General features: G+C 43.5%; 1 protein-coding gene across 2 annotated transcripts in view; it reads right to left on the reverse strand.

Annotated features, from left to right (window-relative positions):
• The window catches only part of WDTC1 (WD and tetratricopeptide repeats 1), a 52,830-nt gene that overhangs the window by 4,078 nt on the left and 26,938 nt on the right, over nt 1–21,814 (reverse strand). For both annotated transcript variants that reach the window (XM_060784530.2, XM_067473716.1), the window contains exons 10-14: nt 19,780–19,855; nt 10,502–10,598; nt 7,789–7,962; nt 6,134–6,369; nt 2,434–2,602 (exon numbers count right to left, since the gene is read on the reverse strand). In XM_060784530.2, coding sequence (XP_060640513.2) covers nt 2,434–2,602; nt 6,134–6,369; nt 7,789–7,962; nt 10,502–10,598; nt 19,780–19,855 — 752 coding nt within the window. The remainder of the gene's footprint in view (nt 1–2,433; nt 2,603–6,133; nt 6,370–7,788; nt 7,963–10,501; nt 10,599–19,779; nt 19,856–21,814) is intronic.

Genomic DNA, 21,814 nt, shown 5'->3' on the forward strand with positions numbered 1-21,814 from the left:
CACTAGCAGTTTGAACCTAAGAACAACAACTGACAACTAGTAAATAAATAGCAGTGAATAGCCTATTGTTGGAAGTCACCCATATCCTGCACAAGTTTATAGTCCTCATCCAGAAAATAGGTACATGAGTTAGCTGGAGGAGAAAGCACTTGTCCCACTGCCCTCTATTGTCTGCGTGTGCCTCTCTCTCCTCTCATTCCTTGGTGATGTTAGACTGATATCTCAGGGACACACCTATTTTTATTCAAAGTATCTGGACACATGGCAAGCCCCTGAGTCCTCCATCTTATAGAATCACAAAATCATAGAACTGGAAGAGACTTCGTGGGCCATCCAGTCCAACCCCCTGCAAAGAAGCAGGAAAATCGCATTCAAAGCACCCCCAACAGATGGCCATTCAGCCTCTGCTTAAAAGCCTTCAAAGGAGACTTCCAGGGCAGAGAGTTCAACTACTGAACAGTTCTCAAGGTTAGGAAGTTCCTCCTAATGTTCAGGTGGATTCTTCTTTCCTATGGTTTGAAGCCATTGTTCTGTGTCCTAGCAGAAAACAAGCTTGCTCCTTCCTCCCTATGACTTCCCCTCACATATTTATACATGGCCATCATGTCTTCTCTCAGCCTTTTCTTCTGCAGGCTAAACATGCCCAGCTCCTTGAGCCACTCCTCATAGGGCATGTTCTCCAGACCCTTGATCCTTTGAGTCACCCTCCTCTGGACACAATCCAGCTTGTCAACATCTCCCTTCAATTGCGGTGCCCAGAACTGGACACAGTGTGATTCCAGGTAACGTGGTCTGAACAAGGCAGAATAGAGCATGGGTAGCATGACGTCCCTGGAGTTAAACACCAGACTCCTAATGATGCAGGCCAAAATCTCATTGGCGTTTTTGCCGCCACATCACATTGTTGGCTCATGTTTAACTTGTTCCCCACGAGGACTCCGATTTTTTTCACACGTCCTGCTGTCGAGCCAGGCGTCGTCCCTCATTCTGTATCTTTGTATTTCATTTTTTCTGCCTAAGTGGAATATCTTACATTTGTCCCTGTTGAACATCATTTTGTTAGTTTTGGCCAATCATCTCTCTAATGCAGTGGCTCTCAACCTGGGATCCCCAGATGTTTTTAGCCTTCAACTCCCAGAAATCCTAACAGCTGGTAAACTGGCTGGGATTTCTGGGAGTTGTAGGCCAAAAAAATCTGGGGACCCCAAGTTGAGAACCACTGCTCTAAAGTGTGAAGATCATTTTGAATTCTGCTCCTGTCTTCTAGAGTATTGGCTCTCCCTCCCCATTTGGTCTCATCTGCAAACTTGATGATCATGCCTTCTAATGCTTCATCTAAGTCATTAATGAAAATGTTGAACAGAACCAGGCCCAGAATGGAACCCTGGTTACAGCTCTGGGGAGAATCACCCTTTGGGTTCATTCACTTGACCAATTATAGATCCACCTAACCATAGTTTTGCCTAGCCCACATTGGACTAGTTTGGTTGCCAGAAGGTCATGGGGGACCTTATTGAAGGAAGGCCTTCCTGAAATCCAGATAAGCTACATCCATGGCGTTCCCTACATCTATCCAGCTTGTAACGCTATTGAAAAAACACATGGCAAGCCCCCAAGTCTGCCATCTTGTTCTTGTTCTATGAGCATGCAGAGAGACAAGATGTCTCCAGAGAGATAGAGATGTCTATGCCCTAACTTTCAATAAAGACTTTTGTCACAGTCCCTCAAACTGTTGGAGGGCCGGATTATAATTTGAAAAAAATATATGAATGAATTCCGATGCACGTTGCACATATCTTATTTGTAGCATAAAAACACTTAAAAGCAATACAATAATTAAAATGAGCAACAATGTTAACAAATATAAACATATTAGTATTTCAATGGGAAATGTGGGCCTGCTTTTGGCTGATGAGATAGGATTGTTGTTGTTGTTATTATGTGCTTTCAAGTCGTTTCAGACTTAGGTTGACCCTGAGCGAGGGCCGGGTAAATGACCTTGGAGGGCCGCATCCGGCCCCCGGGCCTTAGTTTGAGGACCCCTGTTTTAAAGCTCCTGTAATTGCTGAAGCTTATTTGTCTAATGTTGGCTCAAGATACTTCTGATCTGCTAAAACTGCTGTCGTTGCTGCTTTATTTTTTAAATGCTTTTTTCGATTTTGAAATTATCCAACATCATCATCGGAAAATGTTATTACTTTCCCAGAAAACAAAGCCCAAAACTGTACCTGTTATATATTCTCTGCAAAACAGGTGTAAGCATAAAAGCTATTGCTTACACTAAAAGAGGATGATTTGGGTTTTCTCTGTTGCGGAAAAGGGAGACTTCTGCAAAGTAAGGGAGCACAGGTGGATGGACACAAAACAATGCACCGTGGCATTATAAATACAAATGGTGGTAACAACTCTATAGCTTGAGATAGTTCTCCATACCTGCCAAAAAAGTTTGCCTCCTTGATGTCCGTGGTAGTGTTGCAATGGCCGCAGTATCTGAACTTGTAGTCATAGCTGCGCTCTCTCAGCACCATTTCATCGTCAGAGATGGAGTCCTTGCGCCCAGTCGCTCGCAGCCAGATGGGGCCGGTCCCTTTCTTGTCTTCCGCTGAACAAAGCAAAAGGCCATATTTCACAAGGGCAGAAATCCTTTCTCTCTGCCTCTGCTGTTTCACAGGAAAACCTACTTGCACACTCCTCACCCTTCCTATTCTGGATCTATCTATCTATCTATCTATCTATCTATATCCCGGCCTTCTCACCCCAAAGGGGACTCAGAGCGGCTTATAAGTTTTATGTACATACAATATATTATATTACTGTATTGTTGAAGGCTTTCATGGCCGGAATCACCGGGTTGTTGTAGTTTTTTTTGGGCTATATGGCCATGTTCTAGAGGCATTCTCTCCTGACGTTTCACCTGCATCTATGGCAAGCATCCTCAGAGGTAGTGAGGTCTGTTGGAACTAGGAAAAAGGGTTTATATATCTGTGGAATGACCAGGGCGGGACAAAAGACTCTTGTCTGCTGGAGCTAGGTGTGAATGCTTCAACTGACCACCTTGATTAGCATTTGATTGCATGGCAGTGCCTGGGACAATCTTTTGTTGAGAGGTGATTAGATGTCCCAGATTGTTTCCTCTCTGTCGTTTTGCTGCTGTAATTTTAGAGTTTTTTAATACTGGTAGCCAGATTTTGTTCAATTTTTGTTCAAAGATTTTGCCACGAGAGTCAAGACAAAGATCCATCCAGAGTAAAAGTGTTCTTGCCATAGATCAAGGGAACCGCTGACCGCATAGGGAAGCTGATGAGGAAACACAACATACCAACTATCTACAGACCCACCAAGAAAATCCAACAAATGCTACGTTCAGCAAAGGGATCCTCTCACTTCTGCAGGAGTCTACCGTGTACCATGCAGCTGTGGACATGTCTACATAGGGACCACCAAATGCAGCACTGCCCAAACATGAATCAAGGAACATGAAAGGCACCGCAGACTGCTTCAACCAGAGAAGTCAGCCATAGCAGACCACCTGATGAACCAACCTGGACACAGCATATTATTTGAGAACACAGAAATGCTGGACCACTCTCACAACCACCATGTCAGATTACACAGAGAAGCCACTGAAATCCATAAGCAGGTGGACAATTTCAACAGAAAGGAGGAAACCATGAAAATGAACAAAATCTGGCTACCAGTATTAAAAAACTCTACACAACAACAAAGAGGAAAGAAAAAAAGGACATCTAATCATCTCTCAATAAAATTTGCCCAAGCACTGTCAGGCCATTATATGCTAATCAAGGTGGTCAGTTGAAATATTCACACCTAGCTCCAGCAGACAAGAGTCCTTTGTCTCACCCTGGTCATTCCACAGATGTATAAACCCTTTTTCCTAGTTCCAACAGACCTCACTACCTCTGAGGATGCTTGCCATAGATGCAGGCGAAACGTCAGGAGAGAATGCCTCTAGAACCATGATGGCGAACCTATGACACGTGTGTCAGCACTGACACGCGTAGCCATTTTCGATGACACGTGGTTGCATGCGGCCACATACAGAGAACATGGGGCCGCATCCCAAGAAGAACATTTCATCCTCGGCTCCTACACCAGCATTTTTCTATAATGCTGAGATAAATGGCATTATAGAACAAGCAGGTAAGTTAAATAATTAGTTTTTGGTTTATTAAATACAGTTATATATTACATTAATATATTTTTGTTATTAAACTATAAATATCATGAAATTATGGTTTTTTTCTCGAAGTGACACCCCACCCGAGTTATGCTCGTTTTTCGGCAAGTATTGACACACCAAGCTCAAAAGGTTGCCCATCATCGCTCTAGAACATGGCCATATAGCCTGAAAAAACCTACAACAACCCTATTATATTAGTATGGCACAATATTAGTATTATATATTACTATATTGTACTATACCACTAAATTGTATTATTATTACTAATATTGCATGTAATATCCAATATATATGATTATATTGCATTATTGTTACTATTATATTGTATAACAATATTATGATCAATATTATACGTACATACAATATATTATAATTAGAGATTTAAAAAGAGCTTGAGGTACTGCAATTTTTCTAAATCCACTCTGCTGAGTTGAGGTCTGTACTGAGGACCACTAGGTCCAAACCACCCTCATCCTCTCAGTAAATGGATTGTGGAAGGACTAATTTCCTTTCCAGGAACTAGTGACTCTTTATGATTGCAGATGTAACTTTTGAAGATTTGACTATTTTGCAGATTTGATAAATATGGTCTCTTTTTGGAACTTCTAACCCCTCCAATGTGACTCTATTGGGATTTGACACAGTAGTACATCATTAAATGTAGCAGTGTGATTCTACAATATTTCTTAAAGGGGGTAGACTAACTAGAACTGAAACACCATCAAACTGAGAGTGCGAGATCTGTAGATTTATTACAGAATTTCTCAACCTGGGTGTCGGGGCTCCTGGGGGGGGTTGTGAGGGGGTTTCCGAGGGGTCACCAAAGAGCATCAGAAAACATATATTTCTGATGTTCTTAGGAAGTCGTTTGTCAGAGAAGGCTGAAGATCTATCTGCCTGTCCTTCTCTTCCTTATTGGAAATAGATGGCGAATCCTCCCACCCAAAGCTCTCCTCCACTGAGATTGGCTGGCCTCTCAGCCAAGAGGAGGGCTGTTTGTGAGACTCCAAGCAGGGAGAGCAGGCGTGCTCGGCACATGGCAGAGTGATGAGCATGTGTAGGTGAGGGGGAGCATGCAAGGCCGAAGGGAGGCTCGTGCTACCGAGTCCCTTCAAGGCATGGGGGTTCTGTGTGGGAAGTTTGGCCCAATGCTATCGTTGGTGAGGTTTAGAATGCTTTTTGATTGTAAGTGAACTATAAATCCCAACAACTACAACTTCCAAATGTCAAGGTCTATTTTCTCCCAAACTCCACCAGTGTTCACATTTGGGCATATTGAAGATTTGTGCCAAGTTTGGTCCAGATCTATCATTGTTTGAGTCCACAGTGCTCTCTGGGTGTAGATGAACTACAACTCCAAAACTCAGGGTCAATGCCCACCAAACATGCCCAGTATTTTCTCTTGGTCATGGGAATTCTGTGTACCAAGTTAGGTTCAAGTCTATCGTTGGGGGAGTTCAGAATGCTCTTTGATTGTAGGTTAACTATCAATCCCAGGAACTACAACTCCCAAATGACCAAACCACCCCCTCAGCCCCACCAGTATTCAAATTTGGGCATACTGGGTATTTGTACCAAATTTGGTCCAGTGAATGAAAATACGTCCTGCATATCAGATATTTACATTACAATTCATAACAGTAGCCAAATTACAGTTATGAAGTAGCAACAAAAATAATTTTATGGTTGGGAGGTCACCACAACATGAGGAACTGTATTAAGGGATCGTGGCATTAGGAAGGTTGAGAAACACTGACCTAAATAGTAATAAACACGAGGAATCAATATACAAGTACAAAGACAACACCCCCAACTGACAATTTGATGTTGGATATTCTTGAAAATATACAATTCACAGAGATCTGTGCATTTTAAAAAGGAATACAACATTCCCTGATGTTCAGAGCAACATATGGTCAGAGTGGTCCTCACCATTATCGCTTTTCGAAAACAGGGCTGCATTGATATCCCGATCCAGTGCGTCACAGGCGCTGCTGTGGGCTTGTTCAGGGAATTTTCCTTTGAAGTCATCCAGACACTCCAGGGCTTCTGCCACATACTTCAGCTCAAAGAGACAGCGGGCCAAGCGGAAGTGAGCCTTCAGGTGGCATGGGTTCAGAGAGATGGCCCTCAAGCAGTCCCTCAAAGCATCGTAGTGATCCCCATCCCTGTAAGAGGAACAAGCATCAGATGTCTACTGTGTGAGCAAGGTCTTCCTTCATCACAGCCCAAAGTACATTTTGAGGATGATGATGATGATAATGATGATAATAATAATAATAATAATAATAATAATAATAATAACTTTATTTATACCCCGCCACCATCTCCCCAAAGGACTCGGGGCACCTTACATGAGGCCAAGCCCGACAACACATCAATAACAAAAAAGCAATAAACAAAAACAATACAATGAATACAAGTCAATCAACACATGACACCACTTTGCAGGATCAGACAATGGCCTATACCAGAGCTTCTTAAACCTTTTCCATTCATGACTCCTTTCGGCCAGAGAAATTTTTACATGACCCAAGATATAGAGGTATATTAAAATAGATATAAAAATCAAACATCTACTGATAACAAGTCTCTATTTGCAAGGCTTGTTAGCAGGCTAATTTCCCTTTTTATGATGTACAGCTGAAGCATCTTCTGCAGAGTCCATTGTAAACACGATAAAACAGTGTAAATGTCTCAACTAAGTGGGTTTCAGAAACCTTTTACAGTTCCAATTTTTTCAGGACCACAACACTGGGTTAAAGGGACCCCATTTGGGGTTGGGACCCACAGTTTAAGAAGCAGTGGTCTATACTAGTGAGTTCCAGTTTCTCATCCTGCAAATATTTTGAACTTCAGCTACCAAAAGCCCTAAAAACTGGCCACGCTAACTGGGGTTTCAAACTAGTTGGGAACAGAAACATATGAAGAGTCAAAGGATGAAAAACAGTGATTGACAGTGCATGTTTTTAACTTTTCCTCTTGAATTCTATCTAGTTCTGGAGAAAATGCTATCAATGAAATAAGAACGTAAGTAACTGGGTTGTAGGTTTTTTCGAGCTATATGGCCATGTTCTAGAGGCATTCTCTCCTGATGTTTCGCCTGCATCTATAGCAAGCATCCTCAGAGGTTGTGAGGACCTCACAACCTTTGAGGATGCTTGCCATAGATGCAGGCGAAACGTCAGGAGAGAATGCCTCTAGAACATGGCTATATAGCCCGAAAAAACCTACAACAACCCAGTGATTCCGGACATGAAAGCCTTCGACAATAATGTAAGTAACTGTGAGACCTAAGCTATGGTTGGCACTGATACATATGCTCCTCTACAGACTGAGTATCTTCCTGTTGACAAGGCAGAATTGTTGGAAGAAAATAAAAACTAACTCTGGTAGCTAGAATAAATTTCTTGTAGTTTCTGATGACAAAAGTGAATCCAGCATTACGAACTACTCTTCAGCCAGTTATGGGGATGATGTTTATACCCTTTTGGATCTGGGAAAAGACATCAGCAACTCCCTTCTGCTAGAAAGCAATGGAAATTCCTTTCATTAACTCCACTATGAAACATCCCTCCTTCACGCACCACTTGCGCTTCATGTAGGCAGCAGCTCTGTTTCCGTAGAGCATGGCATTGTTGGGGGCTTTCTGCACAGCTTTGCTGTAGAGCTGGATGGCTTGAGTCCACTGCTGACAAGCAAATGCCTCGTTGGCTTGCAACTTAATTTTCTCCAGGTAAGGAGGGAGCTCCACTTGTGGGCTAAAGGAACAAGGAAAGCTGGAATGAAGTGAAACTGGCCTCAGCTGCAGAATCCTGCTTTCTTCCTCACTCCTTGTAACACACTTATTACATTTTTATTTTGCTTTTCAGGTAGATTTGCCAAATTAAAATCCACATACACCAAAAGGCATGACACAAGTAGGATATGTTTGTTGAAAGCATCATCTGCTATCACAGTATAAAAATATGTAGAAGGTATCAGGTTATGAAAAGTTACAGGAGGAAGAGGAGGCTCTTATGATGCCCAGTAGTTGGTCGTAAAGGAAAAAGTAGCAGTCAGAAATAGACTGGATGGTAAATATTCCATCCAATGTTCACTTATAATAGAGCAGTGGCTCTCAACCTGTGAGTCCCCAGATGTTTTGGCTTACAACTCCCAGAGATCCCAGCCAGTTTACCAGCTGTTAGGATTTCTGGGAGTTGAAGGTCAAAACATCTGGGGGCCCACAAGTTGAGAACCTCTGTAATAGAGAAAGTCAGGTGTGTTACCTTTTGTTCTCTCAAGAGATGTGGGGACAAAATATCAATTTCTCAAGAGCCTGAACATAGACCTCAACCGCCCCAAAGCCCCATCCTAGTATCACTTTTTTTCCTTTGGTTTCATCTAAGTTTTTTGGCCTCTTAAATTTTGAAAGATGTTCCCATTTTGATGTTAATTCAGGGCTTTAGCACAGCAGGTTGACCACCAGCTGCAATAAATCTAGCCAATCAAATTTTTGGCAGTTCGAAGCCTGGGTCGGGGGTGAGCACCCGATCTTCAGCCCAGCTCACTGCTCACCTAGCAAATTGAAAACAGTAGATAAATAGATACCATTTAGTGGGGAAGTATTTTAATGGCATCAAAAGGAAATATGAGAAAAATGCTGGCGATTCGATTAAAGGGAGAGCTCTTCGGCATGGTGGATGAAGCGACAGCACCCAACCCCACAACCCCACTCCCCTGGTGGCCGGAATCAAGCACAACCTCCAAGACACCGAAGATGGGAAAAGCCTAAATGTCTCTATCTATGTACCGTGTCTGTCCTGTCAGTGTATAACGGCATTGAATGTTTGCCGTATATGTGTTCTGTGATCCACCCCAAGTCCCCTTCAGGTTGAGGAGGACATAATATAAATATTGTAAATAACAAGATCCTAGCAGTCCGAAGTCAAAACCAACAAATAAAGGGAAGCTCGCAAGCGAAGGTTCTCTAGCTGCTGCTTGAGGCGGCGGATCAAGAGAACTGAGGGCTGTAGCCCCGCCCACGGTCTATATATACTCAGAGGGGAGGGTGTGCGTAGCTACTAGGCTTGGGCGGTTTCGTTAATTTCGTAATTCGTTATTAATTCTTATTTAAATTAGCTTACGATCCAATATTGAGCCATGCAGGAATAGTGTGACGAGTAATTAAAAATCGAAACAATTTTTCCAATTTATTTCGTAATTATTTCGTAATTATTTTCGCATGTCTGGTGCAAGTTTTATAGTTGTTTGTTTTATCACACCAACAGTCAACAACAGAGGGAGAGGGAAGCTTCAGAAGTTCCCCCTGTCCCATTTGGAGGTTTTTTTTAGCATATTGCGCAATCGCGTCCGCCATTAACGAATCGATTCGTAATTTTACGAAATTTCGTATATTTCAAAATTTTTAAAAGGAAAATTTCGGAATTCTTAAAAAAAAAACGAAACGCAAGGGCCCCCTAAAAACAAAACAAGTTTAGAACCAAATTTTTCCGTGGTTACCCAAGCCTAGTAGCTACTGTCAAACTGTCTTATTATCTTTCTAGAAGGTTCAGAAGCTGGTCTGCACAGGCGCAGGAATAACCATATGTGCAATTCACAGTGACCACGACAGGGAAATACTGTAAATAATCTTTCTATAGCAGTGGTTCCCAACCTTTTTTTGACTAGGGATCACTCTCCATTAGTACCAAAAGGGTTACAAATCAGTTTTTCGTCAACTTTAGATTCTGCTTGGTTATTTGGGGTGCTGATTTGAAAACTGCATTGGATAGAACATATCAGCTCTAGTTTCTGATCCAGAACATATGTCATCCAGTAGTCTCCATCTGCTTGCCCATAAAAAACCATATTTACTCATCTAGAGCTGATGCGGTCATAGTAATCTTTTCTGGGTAGTCAGCCTCTCCCCTCCCGACATCCTAATTGCCTTGGCACTATAAGAGGGTTTTGCGAGACGAGTCGCTCTCGTTGCCGCATGGTTCTGAGGCAAGGATGTAGTAATGGTGAGGCCATGGACCATATTCTTGCGGACCACTGGTGGGACACGGATCACAGGTTGGGAACCACTGTTTTATCTTTTATCATATTCGTCATTGTAAATAAATAACTGGCAGATGCCACTTGGAAACAGGGTGGATGTAGTCTCACAGAATGACATTCACTCATCAAAGAAGCCTAGAAAGGCACTGGCTCTTGGGTGCTATGCAAATATCCCTTTGAAAATACCTACATGCTTAAACTTCCTTACAGAATCACACAGCATAAACCTTTAGCAAGGCAAAGGTGCCCTCTTACCTCGCATGCGCTCGCCCCTCAGACAGTCTGAAACCATTGCTGTGGAGATGGATGCCATTTGACACGCCATTCATCGATGTTTTTCCATTCTGCACCTCTGAGGGCCATAAAAGACAATCAAGTTCAAGCCAGAAATGGATTCACAGACACTGTGCACACCCTTGGCTTCTCGCCTTCTTGGATATAACAAACTAGGAGGCAGCCAAGAGGAGCAGCATCAAATGCAGATCTATCTCATTCACACTATATAACATCACATTTGCATTACACCATACTGGAAAAGTATAGCTCTTCTGGTGTACCTAGACACATGCCATGCTATAAGCGAAGACAAGCAGTAGTGAATCTGACTAAGCATTATTTATACACTAGCCCAGTATTCCTCAACCTTCCTAATGCTGTGACTATGTAATACAGGTCCTCATGTTGTGGTGACCCCCAACCATAAAATTATTTTCATTGCTACTTCATAACTGTAGCCTTGCGACTGTTATGAATCATAAATGTAAATATCTCATATGCAGGATGTATTTTCATTCACTGGACCAAATTTGGCAAAAATACCCAATACGCCCAAATTTGAATATTGGTGGGTTTGGGGGGGACGACATTTGGGAGTTGTAGTTGCTGGGATTTATAGTTCACCTACAAACAAAGAGCATTCTGAACCACATAAATGATGGAATTGAACTAAACTTGGCACACAGAACTCCCAATAGAAAATACTGGAAGGGTTTGGTGGCCATTGACCTTAAGTTTTGGAGTTGTAGTTCATCTACATCCAGTGAGCACTGTGAACTCAAACAATGATGGATCTGGATCAAACTTGGCATGAATCCTCAATATGCCCAAATGTGAACACTGGTGGAGTTTGGGGAAAAATAGACCTTGCCATTCAGGAGTTGTAGTTGCTGGGATTTATAGTTCACCTACAAACAAAGAACATTCTGAACCCCATCGACGATAGAATTGGACCAAACTTCTCACACAGAACCCCTATGCCTTGAAGGGACTTGCTGGCACGGGCCTCCCTCCCACCTTGCATGCTCTTCCTTCTACGCACCACGCAGCCATGCACCAAGCACGCCTGCTCTCCCCCCACCCTCCCGCCTTTGCGTCTCAAGAACAGTCCTCCCCTTGGCTGAGAGACCTGGCCAATTACAGCAGGAGGAGGGCTTTTGGTGGCAGGATTCGCTATTTCCAAAAAGGAAGAGAAGGACAGGTGGAGAGATCTTCAGCCTTCTCTGCCAATGGGGTTCCTAAGACTAACAGATATGTTTTCTGATGGTCTTTGGTGACCCCCCTGAAAACTCCTCGTGACCCCCCCCCCAGGGGTCCTGACCCCCAGGTTGAGAAAAGCTGCCCTATTCAGTTTGGACCACATGACCATCGCATCTGCTTTGGATGAAGCAATTAGAGGTTAACAAATTTTGAAAGAGGACTGTACCAAGGAGGCAATTTTTTACCCTGTCTGGACTTCACATATATCAGTGAACCCTAGCTATGCAACAGGTATCGGGTGTATGCGTGTGTGAGTATAGATTAAGTTGTAGAGACCTGACAAAGTCAGATGAGCATCACACCTGGGCACTTGCACCAAGACTATGCAGGTCACAAAGAGACCATGAATACATACATAAATACATACACACACACACACACATATACATACACACGTGCCATGGGGGATGCCTGGCTCGAGAGCAGTACGTGTGAAAAAGATCTTGGAGTCCTCGTGAACAACAAGTTAAACATGAGCCAACAATGTGATGTGGCGGCAAAAAAAGCCAATGGGATTTTGGCCTGCATCAATAGGAGCATAGTGTCTAGATCTAGGGAAGTAATGCTACCCCTCTATTCTGTTTTGGTTAGACCACATCTGGAATATTGTGTCCAGTTCTGGGCACCACAATTCAAGAGAGATATTGACAAACTGGAATGTGTCCAGAGGAGAGCGACTAAAATGATAAAAGATCTGGAGAACAAGCCCTATGTGGAGCGGCTTAAGGAGCTGGGCATGTTTAGCCTGAAGAAGAGAAGGCTGAGAGGGGATATGATAGCCATGTATAAATATGTGAGAGGAAGCCACAGGGAGGAGGGAGCAAGCTTGTTTTCTGCTTCCCTGGAGACTAGGACGCGGAACAATGGCTTCAAACTACAAGAGAGGAGATTCCATCTGAACATGAGGAAGAACTTCCTGACTGTGAGAGCCGTTCAGCAGTGGAACTCTCTGCCCCAGAGTGTGGTGGAGGGTCCTTCTTTGGAAGCTTTTAAACAGAGGCTGGATGGCCATCTGTCAGGGGTGATTTGAATGCAATATTCCTGCTTCTTGGCAGGGTGTTGGACTGGATGGCCCATGAGGTCTCTTCCAACTCTTTGATTCTATGATTCTATGATTTTCATGAGGGTTCCTTCTTTTTGTACAGAGTTGCTTTGATGATGTGTTCCTGACAAACAGAAGGGGGTGGACTGGACAGCCCTTGGGGTCTCTTTCAACTCTATGATTATATCTTAATGAACTGCTCAATCGCCCAATGGAAATCAAACATGTCCCTCCAGCTGGTTGGAAATCAACCCCATGTGGAATGGTTGAAATTTATAAGAGAGAGGCATCAATGTCCTTTGTGAATGTACATGGCTCTCTGACTCTGCATCCATAGCTTAGAAGTATTTTCAAAAGTTCCAAAAAGCAAGCTTTGATTGTGCCCTTTTATATATGGGAAACAATTTTACTACATCATTGTATATAATGGGACTTGAGCATTCATGAGGGGTCCTAGAACCAAACCCCAACAGATATCAAAGGTTCACTGAGGCCTTACTCTCAGCTGTGGCCAGATTTTGCACATATTTGAAAATCTACTAAACATTAACCAGGAGAACATATAACACAATCCAGTTTGAACATAAAAAACATCTCCATCAAATGGCAATGGAAAGCACTGCAGCATAATTCGGCTAGTAGGTGTTAGTATGGTGTTTTGTTAGTATGTTGGAACAGGGTTTGCGAGATACAAATTCCTGGTCCTCACTGAGCCATGAAATGTACTGACCTTGGGTGAGTCACTTTCTTATAGCCCGTCCAAGATCATCATGAGGACAAAAACCATGAGATGAGTTGAGGGGAACACATATTGCCATACGCTCACAGGAGAAAAGGTGAGATACACACACACACACACAAGCTTGGGTACCTGGTGTTACCTGGGTTATTTGAAGAAGTAAAATTTTAATCGTACAAAATGCATAAGGTTGTGAATGAACTACAACTCACATCATGCCAGGTTAAACTCTTGAAATTCCATCAATACTTGAAGTTTGTAATGTTGGGCAAGTTTGGTCTAGGATCAGGGGTCCACAAACATTTTAAACAGAGGGCCAGGTCACAGTCCCTCAAACTGTTGGAGGGCCGGATTACAATTTGGGGAAAAAATGAATGAATTCCTATGTACACTGCACATATCTTATTTGTAGTGCAAAAACAATTAAAATACAATAATTAAAATGAAGGACAATTTTAACAAATATAAACTTATTTGTATTGCAATGGGGAGTGTGGGGCTGCTTCTGAGTAATGAGATAGCATTGCTGTTGTTGTGTGCTTTCAAGTTGTTTCATACTTAGGTTGACCCTGAGGTAAATGACCTTGGAGGGCCATATTCGCCCCCCAGGCCTTAGTTTGAGGACCCCTGGTCTAGATGCATCATCAGTGGAATTCAGTATGTTCTCCAGCTGCAGGATGAATTACAACTCCCACCATGGTGGGTTAGTCCCATCAAATCCCTCCAGTACATTCAGTTGGTCATTAGGGTTCTGTATGCCAAGTTAGGTCCAGGACCATCACTGGTGGGGTGCAGAGTGCTCTTTGACTGCAGGTGAACTATAAATCCCAGTACCTCAACTAACAAATGTAAAGGCCAACCCCCCCCCCCCCCAAACCCACCAGTATTCGTATTTTGGCATATCAGGTATATGTGCCAAATGTGGTACAGATCCACCATTTGCATTCACAGTGCTCTCTGGATGTAGATGAACTATAATTTCTATAAATCAAGATGAATTTTCCCCAAAGCCCTCCTGTATTTTTTGTTGGTCATGTGGGTTCTGTGTGTCAAGTGAGGTTCAGGGCAATCGTTGGTGGGGTCCAGAGTGCTGTTTGATTGCAGGTGAACTATAAATCTCAGTACCTACAACAGCTATAAATCAAGGTGAATTCTCCCCAAACCTTCTGTGGTTCTGTGCGCCAAAAGTGGTCCAGGTCTATTGTCAGTGGGGGTGACACTCAAGTGCTCTGCCTTGATGCTGGGTGAACTACAACTTCCATCATGTGGAGTCAATCCCCCATACTCCTCCAGTATGTTTAGTTGCTGATTAGTTCTGCTCTGTTTGTTGTGCAGACAGAATTGAAAAGAGTAGAAAAGGTTTAAGGGAGAGGCAGTGGGCGGGATCATGCAAATTCCACACCAATAGAAAGAGTCAAAAACACTGGGGTGTCTGTGGTGGAGAAAAACACATAAAATCTAGGATGAAATTGTCTCCAAATGAAAGCATTCCTTGGGTGGTAGGCAGTATGGTGTTTGGGGCGGACATTGGCAGGGGTTAGGCTAAATGTTCATGGCACTCGCTATAACATGAAAATGTCATTAGACAGAGGACTTTTGGTGGATCCTCAGCACTGTGGATTAAAGCTGTTTGTGAAAGCGGGAGCCTGTCTTGTTCAAGTGGGCACCCCAGCCATACACATATATACATATTTTAACATTTAATACGTATACAGTTATGGATATACATCTATATAAATAAAAATGTAATGTTTGTTTGTGGGATTAACAGAATTCAAAAACCACTGGGGGAATTGACACCAAATTTGGATACAAGACACCTATCAACTCAATGTATGTCCTTCACTCAAAAAAACAACGAAAACAAAAAGCAGAAAGGACTTCTGAACTGCATGTCCACAAAGGAGAAACTGCATACCCAGAAAGAGACCCATGGCCACGCCCCCTCTTCCTCGCGGGGAAACAGCCGGTCATTAAACCATTAGGAGCCAGGCTTGCATGCACGGCCACATACACACACAAGAGTGGGCACCATGGGAGTGGAGGTGGAGGCTTGCCACGTGGAGACCCTTCTCTTTCCCTGCTATGTCAGGAGGGCAGTCTCCTCCTCCTCCTCCTTTCCCTGTTGGAAGAGGATGGGGCGGATGAGGGGCAGCAGCAGCAGCGGAGCCCCCAGGCAAGGAAGAAGGGGAGGAGGAGGAGGAGGAGGAGGAGGAGGCGAGGAAGGTCGACGCTGCTTGAGGGAAGGATCTTCCTTCTCTCCCTCAGTCCCTTCCCTTCTTTCCTCCCTCTCCTTCCTTCCTCCCTTTCTTTCCTTTTCTTCCTTCCTTCCTTCTCCTTCCTTTCCTTCTTTCCCTCCTTCCATTCCTTCCTCCCTTTCCTCCTTCTTTCCCTTTCTTTATTTCCTTCACCTTCATTTCCTTCCCTCCCTTTCTTCACCCCCCTCCTTCCTTTCCCTCCTTCCTTCCTTCTTCCTTCCTTCTCCTTTTTTTCCTTCCTGTCCCTCCTTCTTTCTTTTCCTTCCTTCCCTTCTTTCACTCCTTCCCTCCCCCCTTTCTTTTCCCTTCCTTCCTGTCCCTCCTTCCTTCCTTCTTCCTTTCTTTGTTTCTATGTAAGATATAAACACAATATTAAATGGGACAGTTAAGAAGTAACGAGAGAAGGAGCGAAAGGGGCAAGGAAGGAAGGAGAGAAGGAGGGGGGAAAGAAGGAAGGAAAGAAAGAAAAAAGGCAGAGAAGCAAGGAAGGAGAGAAGGAAATAAAAAAGTGAAAGGAAAAAGAGAGGGAAGGAAGGAGAGAAGGAATGAATGATAGGAAAGGAAGGAAGGAGAGAAGGAAGGATGTAACCAAAGAGCAAAGAAAGCGAGGAAAGAAACAGAAAGAAGAGAAATAGGGAAAGAAAAAGAGGGAAGGGAGGAGAGAAAGAGGGAAAGAAGGTTGACCACAGCAATGCGTGGCGGGTACAGCTAGTAAAATGCATAAATAACTAACAAAGAGCAATCTTCTGAGTGGATAATTTTCGGAAGGTAATCACAGACTTGAACCTGGCTGAAAATCAAAGTACCAGAACTGTAGGGAGACAATCCTAAAACCACTATGATTGGCTTAGATATGATCTAATACAGTGGTTCTCAACCTGTGGGTCCTCAGGTGTTTTGGCCTACAACTCCCAGAAATCCCAGCCAGTTTACCAGCTGTTAGGATTTCTGGGAGTCGAAGTGTTCCGTCTCCCAGGAGCCTGATTTGCCTTACTTTATAGTTGCTTGAGGTTGCTTCCTCTTGCATTTTCTCCCAGGGCTGCTGCAGCTTTGCAAGAGTCTTAAAAGTTAATAGTATCACAGTCTGCAGGCCTCTTTGCAACTATTGGCTTAGAGAGCAGCTCTTTGAGTTTAGGGACCGCCTTTTCTCCCAGGGAAAGATCCCCATTTTAGATTCTCCCCTGCCTTTTCAGTTTGAGGAAAGACTTCAGACGTGCTGATGGCTAGGCAGCTAGCTCTGGGGAAACCATTGCAAAAACTATACATTATAAATAAGTATTGAGTTAATATAGATAGCATATTGTGTATTTAGCTGTATTGAGATATTATAGATAGATAAGCTTAATTGAGAAGATTGAGTTATATAGTTATAGAGAGAGAGTCCTGACTGCTTTGTCTCCAGAACTAACCTTAAGTTATAGATAGGGAAAAACCTGCTTTTTTCTAATATAGACACCTGCAGTTCGCTCAGGCATAGAGAGAAGCACGTCACAGTTTTATTTTTTATATCGTCTGGGTGGACGGCACACGAAGGCCAAAACATCTGGGGAGCCACAGGTTGAGAACCACTGATCTAATAGGAATCACAATACAGATTCCATAGTTTAGCTAATCTGAGGGGCATTATATTAAAGAAGGCAGGTTCACAAATGCATCCCACATTAACCGACCTATTGCTAACTTCCTGCAGCAATGCGGGTGACATAGCATCTCCCGCATAATTCTAAGAATTACAGTTTGGCGAGTGTCCTGAAAAATTCTCTGACAATTCTTTCAAAGGGTAAATAAAATTACTACTTTTGAAGGCTTTCATGGCCGGAATCACTGAGTTGTTGTAGGTTTTTCGGGGCTATATGGCCATGTTCTAGAGACATTTTCTCCTGACGTTTCGCCTGCATCTATGGCAAGCATCCTCAGAGGTAGTGAGGTCTGTTGGAAGTAGGAAAATATATAAACCCATTTTCCTACTTCCAACAGACCTCACTACCTCTGAGGATGCTTGCCATAGATGCAGGCGAAACATCAGGAGAAAATGTCTCTAGAACATGGCCATATAGCCCCAAAAAACCTACAACAACCCAAAATTACTACTGAATTAGTTTAGGTTTGTTTGGTCACAACGCACCTCAGCATTGCACTTCAGGATTCCATTTTCCCACCGAATACAGAAAATTGTATTACAAGTCAAAAGCAGTGTGGAGAAAGAAAGATTGTTGGCAAATTGAGAAAGCAATACAGGAAGAAGAGGCCTTGCAGCAATAGTTTACTGTCTTTATTGGCTGTTCAGAGCCACAATGCTTTGCCTCACGTAGTTCTCTCAGCCCTTTGAAGCAATTCTATTTAGGTCCTTTATAAACACCTGTCTTTATTGCTCTGCAAATGGACTTTGGACATTGTATACTTTTATGACCAAACCCTGTTGCACGATCCTTTGCCATTCTAGGGTTTTTAGTTTAGACCAAATTACAGCATACAATATATTTACCCTCATTTATTTAACACTTTATTTACTCTGATGTCAACAAAATGCATTTATCATCTCAAATGTGGTTGAAGTTTTATGCGTGTGTGTCTCAGGAACAACTTGAGAAACTGCAAGTTGCTTCCGGTGTGAGAGAATTGGCCGTCTGCAAGGACGTTGCCCAGGGGACGCCCGGATGTTTTGATGTTTTACCATCCTTGTGTGACTCCTTTATGCAAGGGGTTTTTAAAAACTCATTGGATGAATATGGAATAGAATGTACCAGGTTTATAGGGAAGCAGCAAAAATACAGAAGCAAGAACCATGCACATCGGCTAGGACTGGGCTGCCTCTTTCTACGTTTTTGAGCAACGGTCCCAGTACTTACTTAGGCGATCCCTCGTTGGCCGAGTAGGATAGTCTTCCAGGAGCAGTATTCTGGTGGGTGACTATGGAGCCCTATTCTTGACCTGCATCTTCTCCCACAGTGAGGGCATTGGTTTCCAGGTGGAAGGCGGTCTCGGTCGGGGTTGGCTTGACGTGCCTTCCTCTTGGCACGCTTCTCCCTTTCGCCCTCCATTCGTGCCTCTTCAAATTCTGCCGCACTGTTGGTCACAGCTGACCTCCAGCTGGAGCGCTCAAGGAGCAGGCCTTTCCAGTTCTCAGTGTCTATGCCAGAGATTTTAGGTTGGCTTTGAGCCCATCTTTAAATCTCTTTTCCTGTCCACCAACATTCCATTTTCCGTTCTTGAGTTCGGAGTAGAGCAACTCCTTTGGGAGATGGTGGCCGGGCATCTGGACAACGGGACCGGTCCAGCGGAGTTGATGGCGGAGGACCATTGCTTCAATGCTGGTGGTCTTTGCTTCTTCCAGCACGCTGACGATTGTCCGCCTGTCTTCCTAAGAGATTTGCAGGATTTTCCGGAGGCAGCGCTGATGGAATCTTTCCAGGAGTTGCACGTGACATCTGTAGACAGTCCACGTTTCGCAGGCATATAGCAGGGTTGGGAGGCCAATAGCTTTATAAACAAACACCTTGATATCCCTACGGATGTCCCGGTCCTCAAACACTCTCTGCTTCATTCGGAAAAATGCTGCACTCGCAGAGCTCAGGCGGTGTTGTTTTTCAGTGTCGATGTTGACTTTGGTGGAGAGGTGGCTGCCCAGGTAGCGGAAATGGTCAACGTTTTCTAATGTTACACCATTAAGCTGTATCACTAGCATTGGAGAGGGGTTGGCTGGTGACTGCTGGAACAGCACTTTGGTTTTCTTGATGTTCAATGACAGGCCGAGCTTCTCGTATGCTTCTGTGAAGGTGTTTAGAGTGGCTTGTAGATCTTCTTCTGAATGTGCACCGAAGTCCCCGTGGACAGCAAGAAATAACCATAACTCTGTGGAATCTGGAAGCTATCATTAGGACTAGAAAGTGATCTGACAATTCAAAAATAACCACGTTATTATTATGTCATGGAGGTCAAATATAATGCAGGCACCTACCTCCTGAAGAGTGGCATTTCTTTGGCAGAAGAAAAGTGTATGGCCGCTGCTTATAAGTCAGGTCAAACAAGTAAACCTAGGCACCAGATGAAGACAAACAATGAAGCTACAGGTTATGCAGGTAGAAATAAGGAAAAAGCATCATCACAGGAGCATCTGTTGGTGTAAATTGGGGTTGGGATTCCTCATATTCTCTAAGTCAGTGTTTCTCATCCTGGGGGCCGGGACCCCTGGGGAGGTTGAAAAAGATTGTCAGAGGGGTCACCGAAGCCCATCAGAAAAAACAGTCTTTTCTGTTGGTCATGGGGATTCTGTGTGGGAAGTTTGGCCCAATTCTATCATTGTTGGGGTTCAGAATTCTCTTCAATTATAGGTGAACTATAAATCCCAGCAACTACAACTCCCAAATGCCAAGTCTATTTCCCTCAAATTCTACTAGTGTTCACATTTCGGCATATTGAGTATTCGTGCCAAGTTTGGTCCTGATCCATCATTATTTGAGTCCGCACACAGTGCTGTCTGGATGTAGGTGAACTACAACTCCAAAACCCAAGGTCAATGCCAACCAAACCCTTCCAGTATTTTCTGTTGGTCATGGGAGTTCTTTGTGCCAAATGTAGTTCAATTCCATCATTGGTGGAGTCCAGAATGCTCTTTGGAGGTCAACTACAAATCCCTGCAACTACAACTCCAAAATGACAAAATCAATTGCCACCCCTCCCCCCAACCCCACCATTATTCAGATTTGGGCTTATCGTGTAATTGTGCTAAATTTGGTCCAGTGAATGAAAATACATCCTACATATCAGATATTTACATTATGATTCATAACAATAGCAATATGACAGTTATGAAGTAGCAACGAAAATAATTTTTATGGTTGGGAGTCAACACAACAGGAGGAAGTGCATTAAGGGGTTGTGACATTAGGAAGGTTTTGTCATTTGGGAGTTTTAGTTGCTGAGATTTATAGTTTACCTACAATCAAAGAGCATTCTGAACTTCAGTAACGATGGAATGGAACCAAACTTGGCGCACAAAACTCCCATGACCAACAGGCATTGACCTTGGGTTTTGGAGTTGTAGTTCACCTACAACCAAAGAGCACTATAAACTCAAACAATGATGGATCTGGACCAAACTTGGCACGAATACTCAATTTGTCCAAATGTGCTGGTGGAGTTTGGGGATTAATAGATCTTGCCATTTGGGAGTTGCAGTTGCTGGGATTTATAGTTCACCTACAATCAAATTGCATTCTGAACTCCGCCAACGATAGAATTGGGCCAAACTTCCCACACAGAACCTTCATGCCTTGAAGGGACTCGCTGACACAGGCCTCTCTCCAGCCTTGCACGCGCTCCCTCGCCTGCCCATGCACACCATGCTGCCATGTGCCAAGCACGCCTGCTCTCCCCTCCCTGCTTGGAGTCTCAGAAATAGTCCTCCACTTGGCTGAGAAACTGGCCAATCACAGCAGAGGAGGGCTCTTGGTGGGAGGATTCACTGTCAGTTTCCAAAAAGGAAGAGAAGGACAGGCAGTCTTCTCTGCCAAAGGGATTCTTAAGACCATCAGAAATATATATTTTCTAATGCACTTTGGCGACCCCCAGGTTGAGAAACGCTGCTCTAGGTCCTCTAGTGAGACGTTAGGCTACAGAGTCACACTGGAGGACCTAGAAATCCTAAAAAGACCTTATGAATCAAAATGTGGAAAAATGACTGTGCTTCTAAGGTAAGCCCTCTGACAATGGGCCTGCTGTTAAAATTCCATAGCAAATAAATGCACAAGGAACACACCAATAGCCCCGTGTCAATTCTTAGTTTTATTGGTCATGCTACTTTCATACACCTGCACCTTCCTCATACTAAAAGATGTTTATCTAAGCTCAGAGAATGCTGGGAAAGAAGAGGGATTCAGCAACAGCTTCTGAGCCTCTGGTTTCAGTCAAGAGGTTGAAAACCTTCACATCAGGTTCCTACAACTATTAGGGTCAAGCCCAAAGAGATCTGGAAATAAAACTGCTGAATGTCA

Source organism: Anolis sagrei, chromosome X (genome assembly GCF_037176765.1).
Source record: "Anolis sagrei isolate rAnoSag1 chromosome X, rAnoSag1.mat, whole genome shotgun sequence".
In the NCBI taxonomy this organism is placed as follows: domain Eukaryota; kingdom Metazoa; phylum Chordata; class Lepidosauria; order Squamata; family Dactyloidae; genus Anolis; species Anolis sagrei.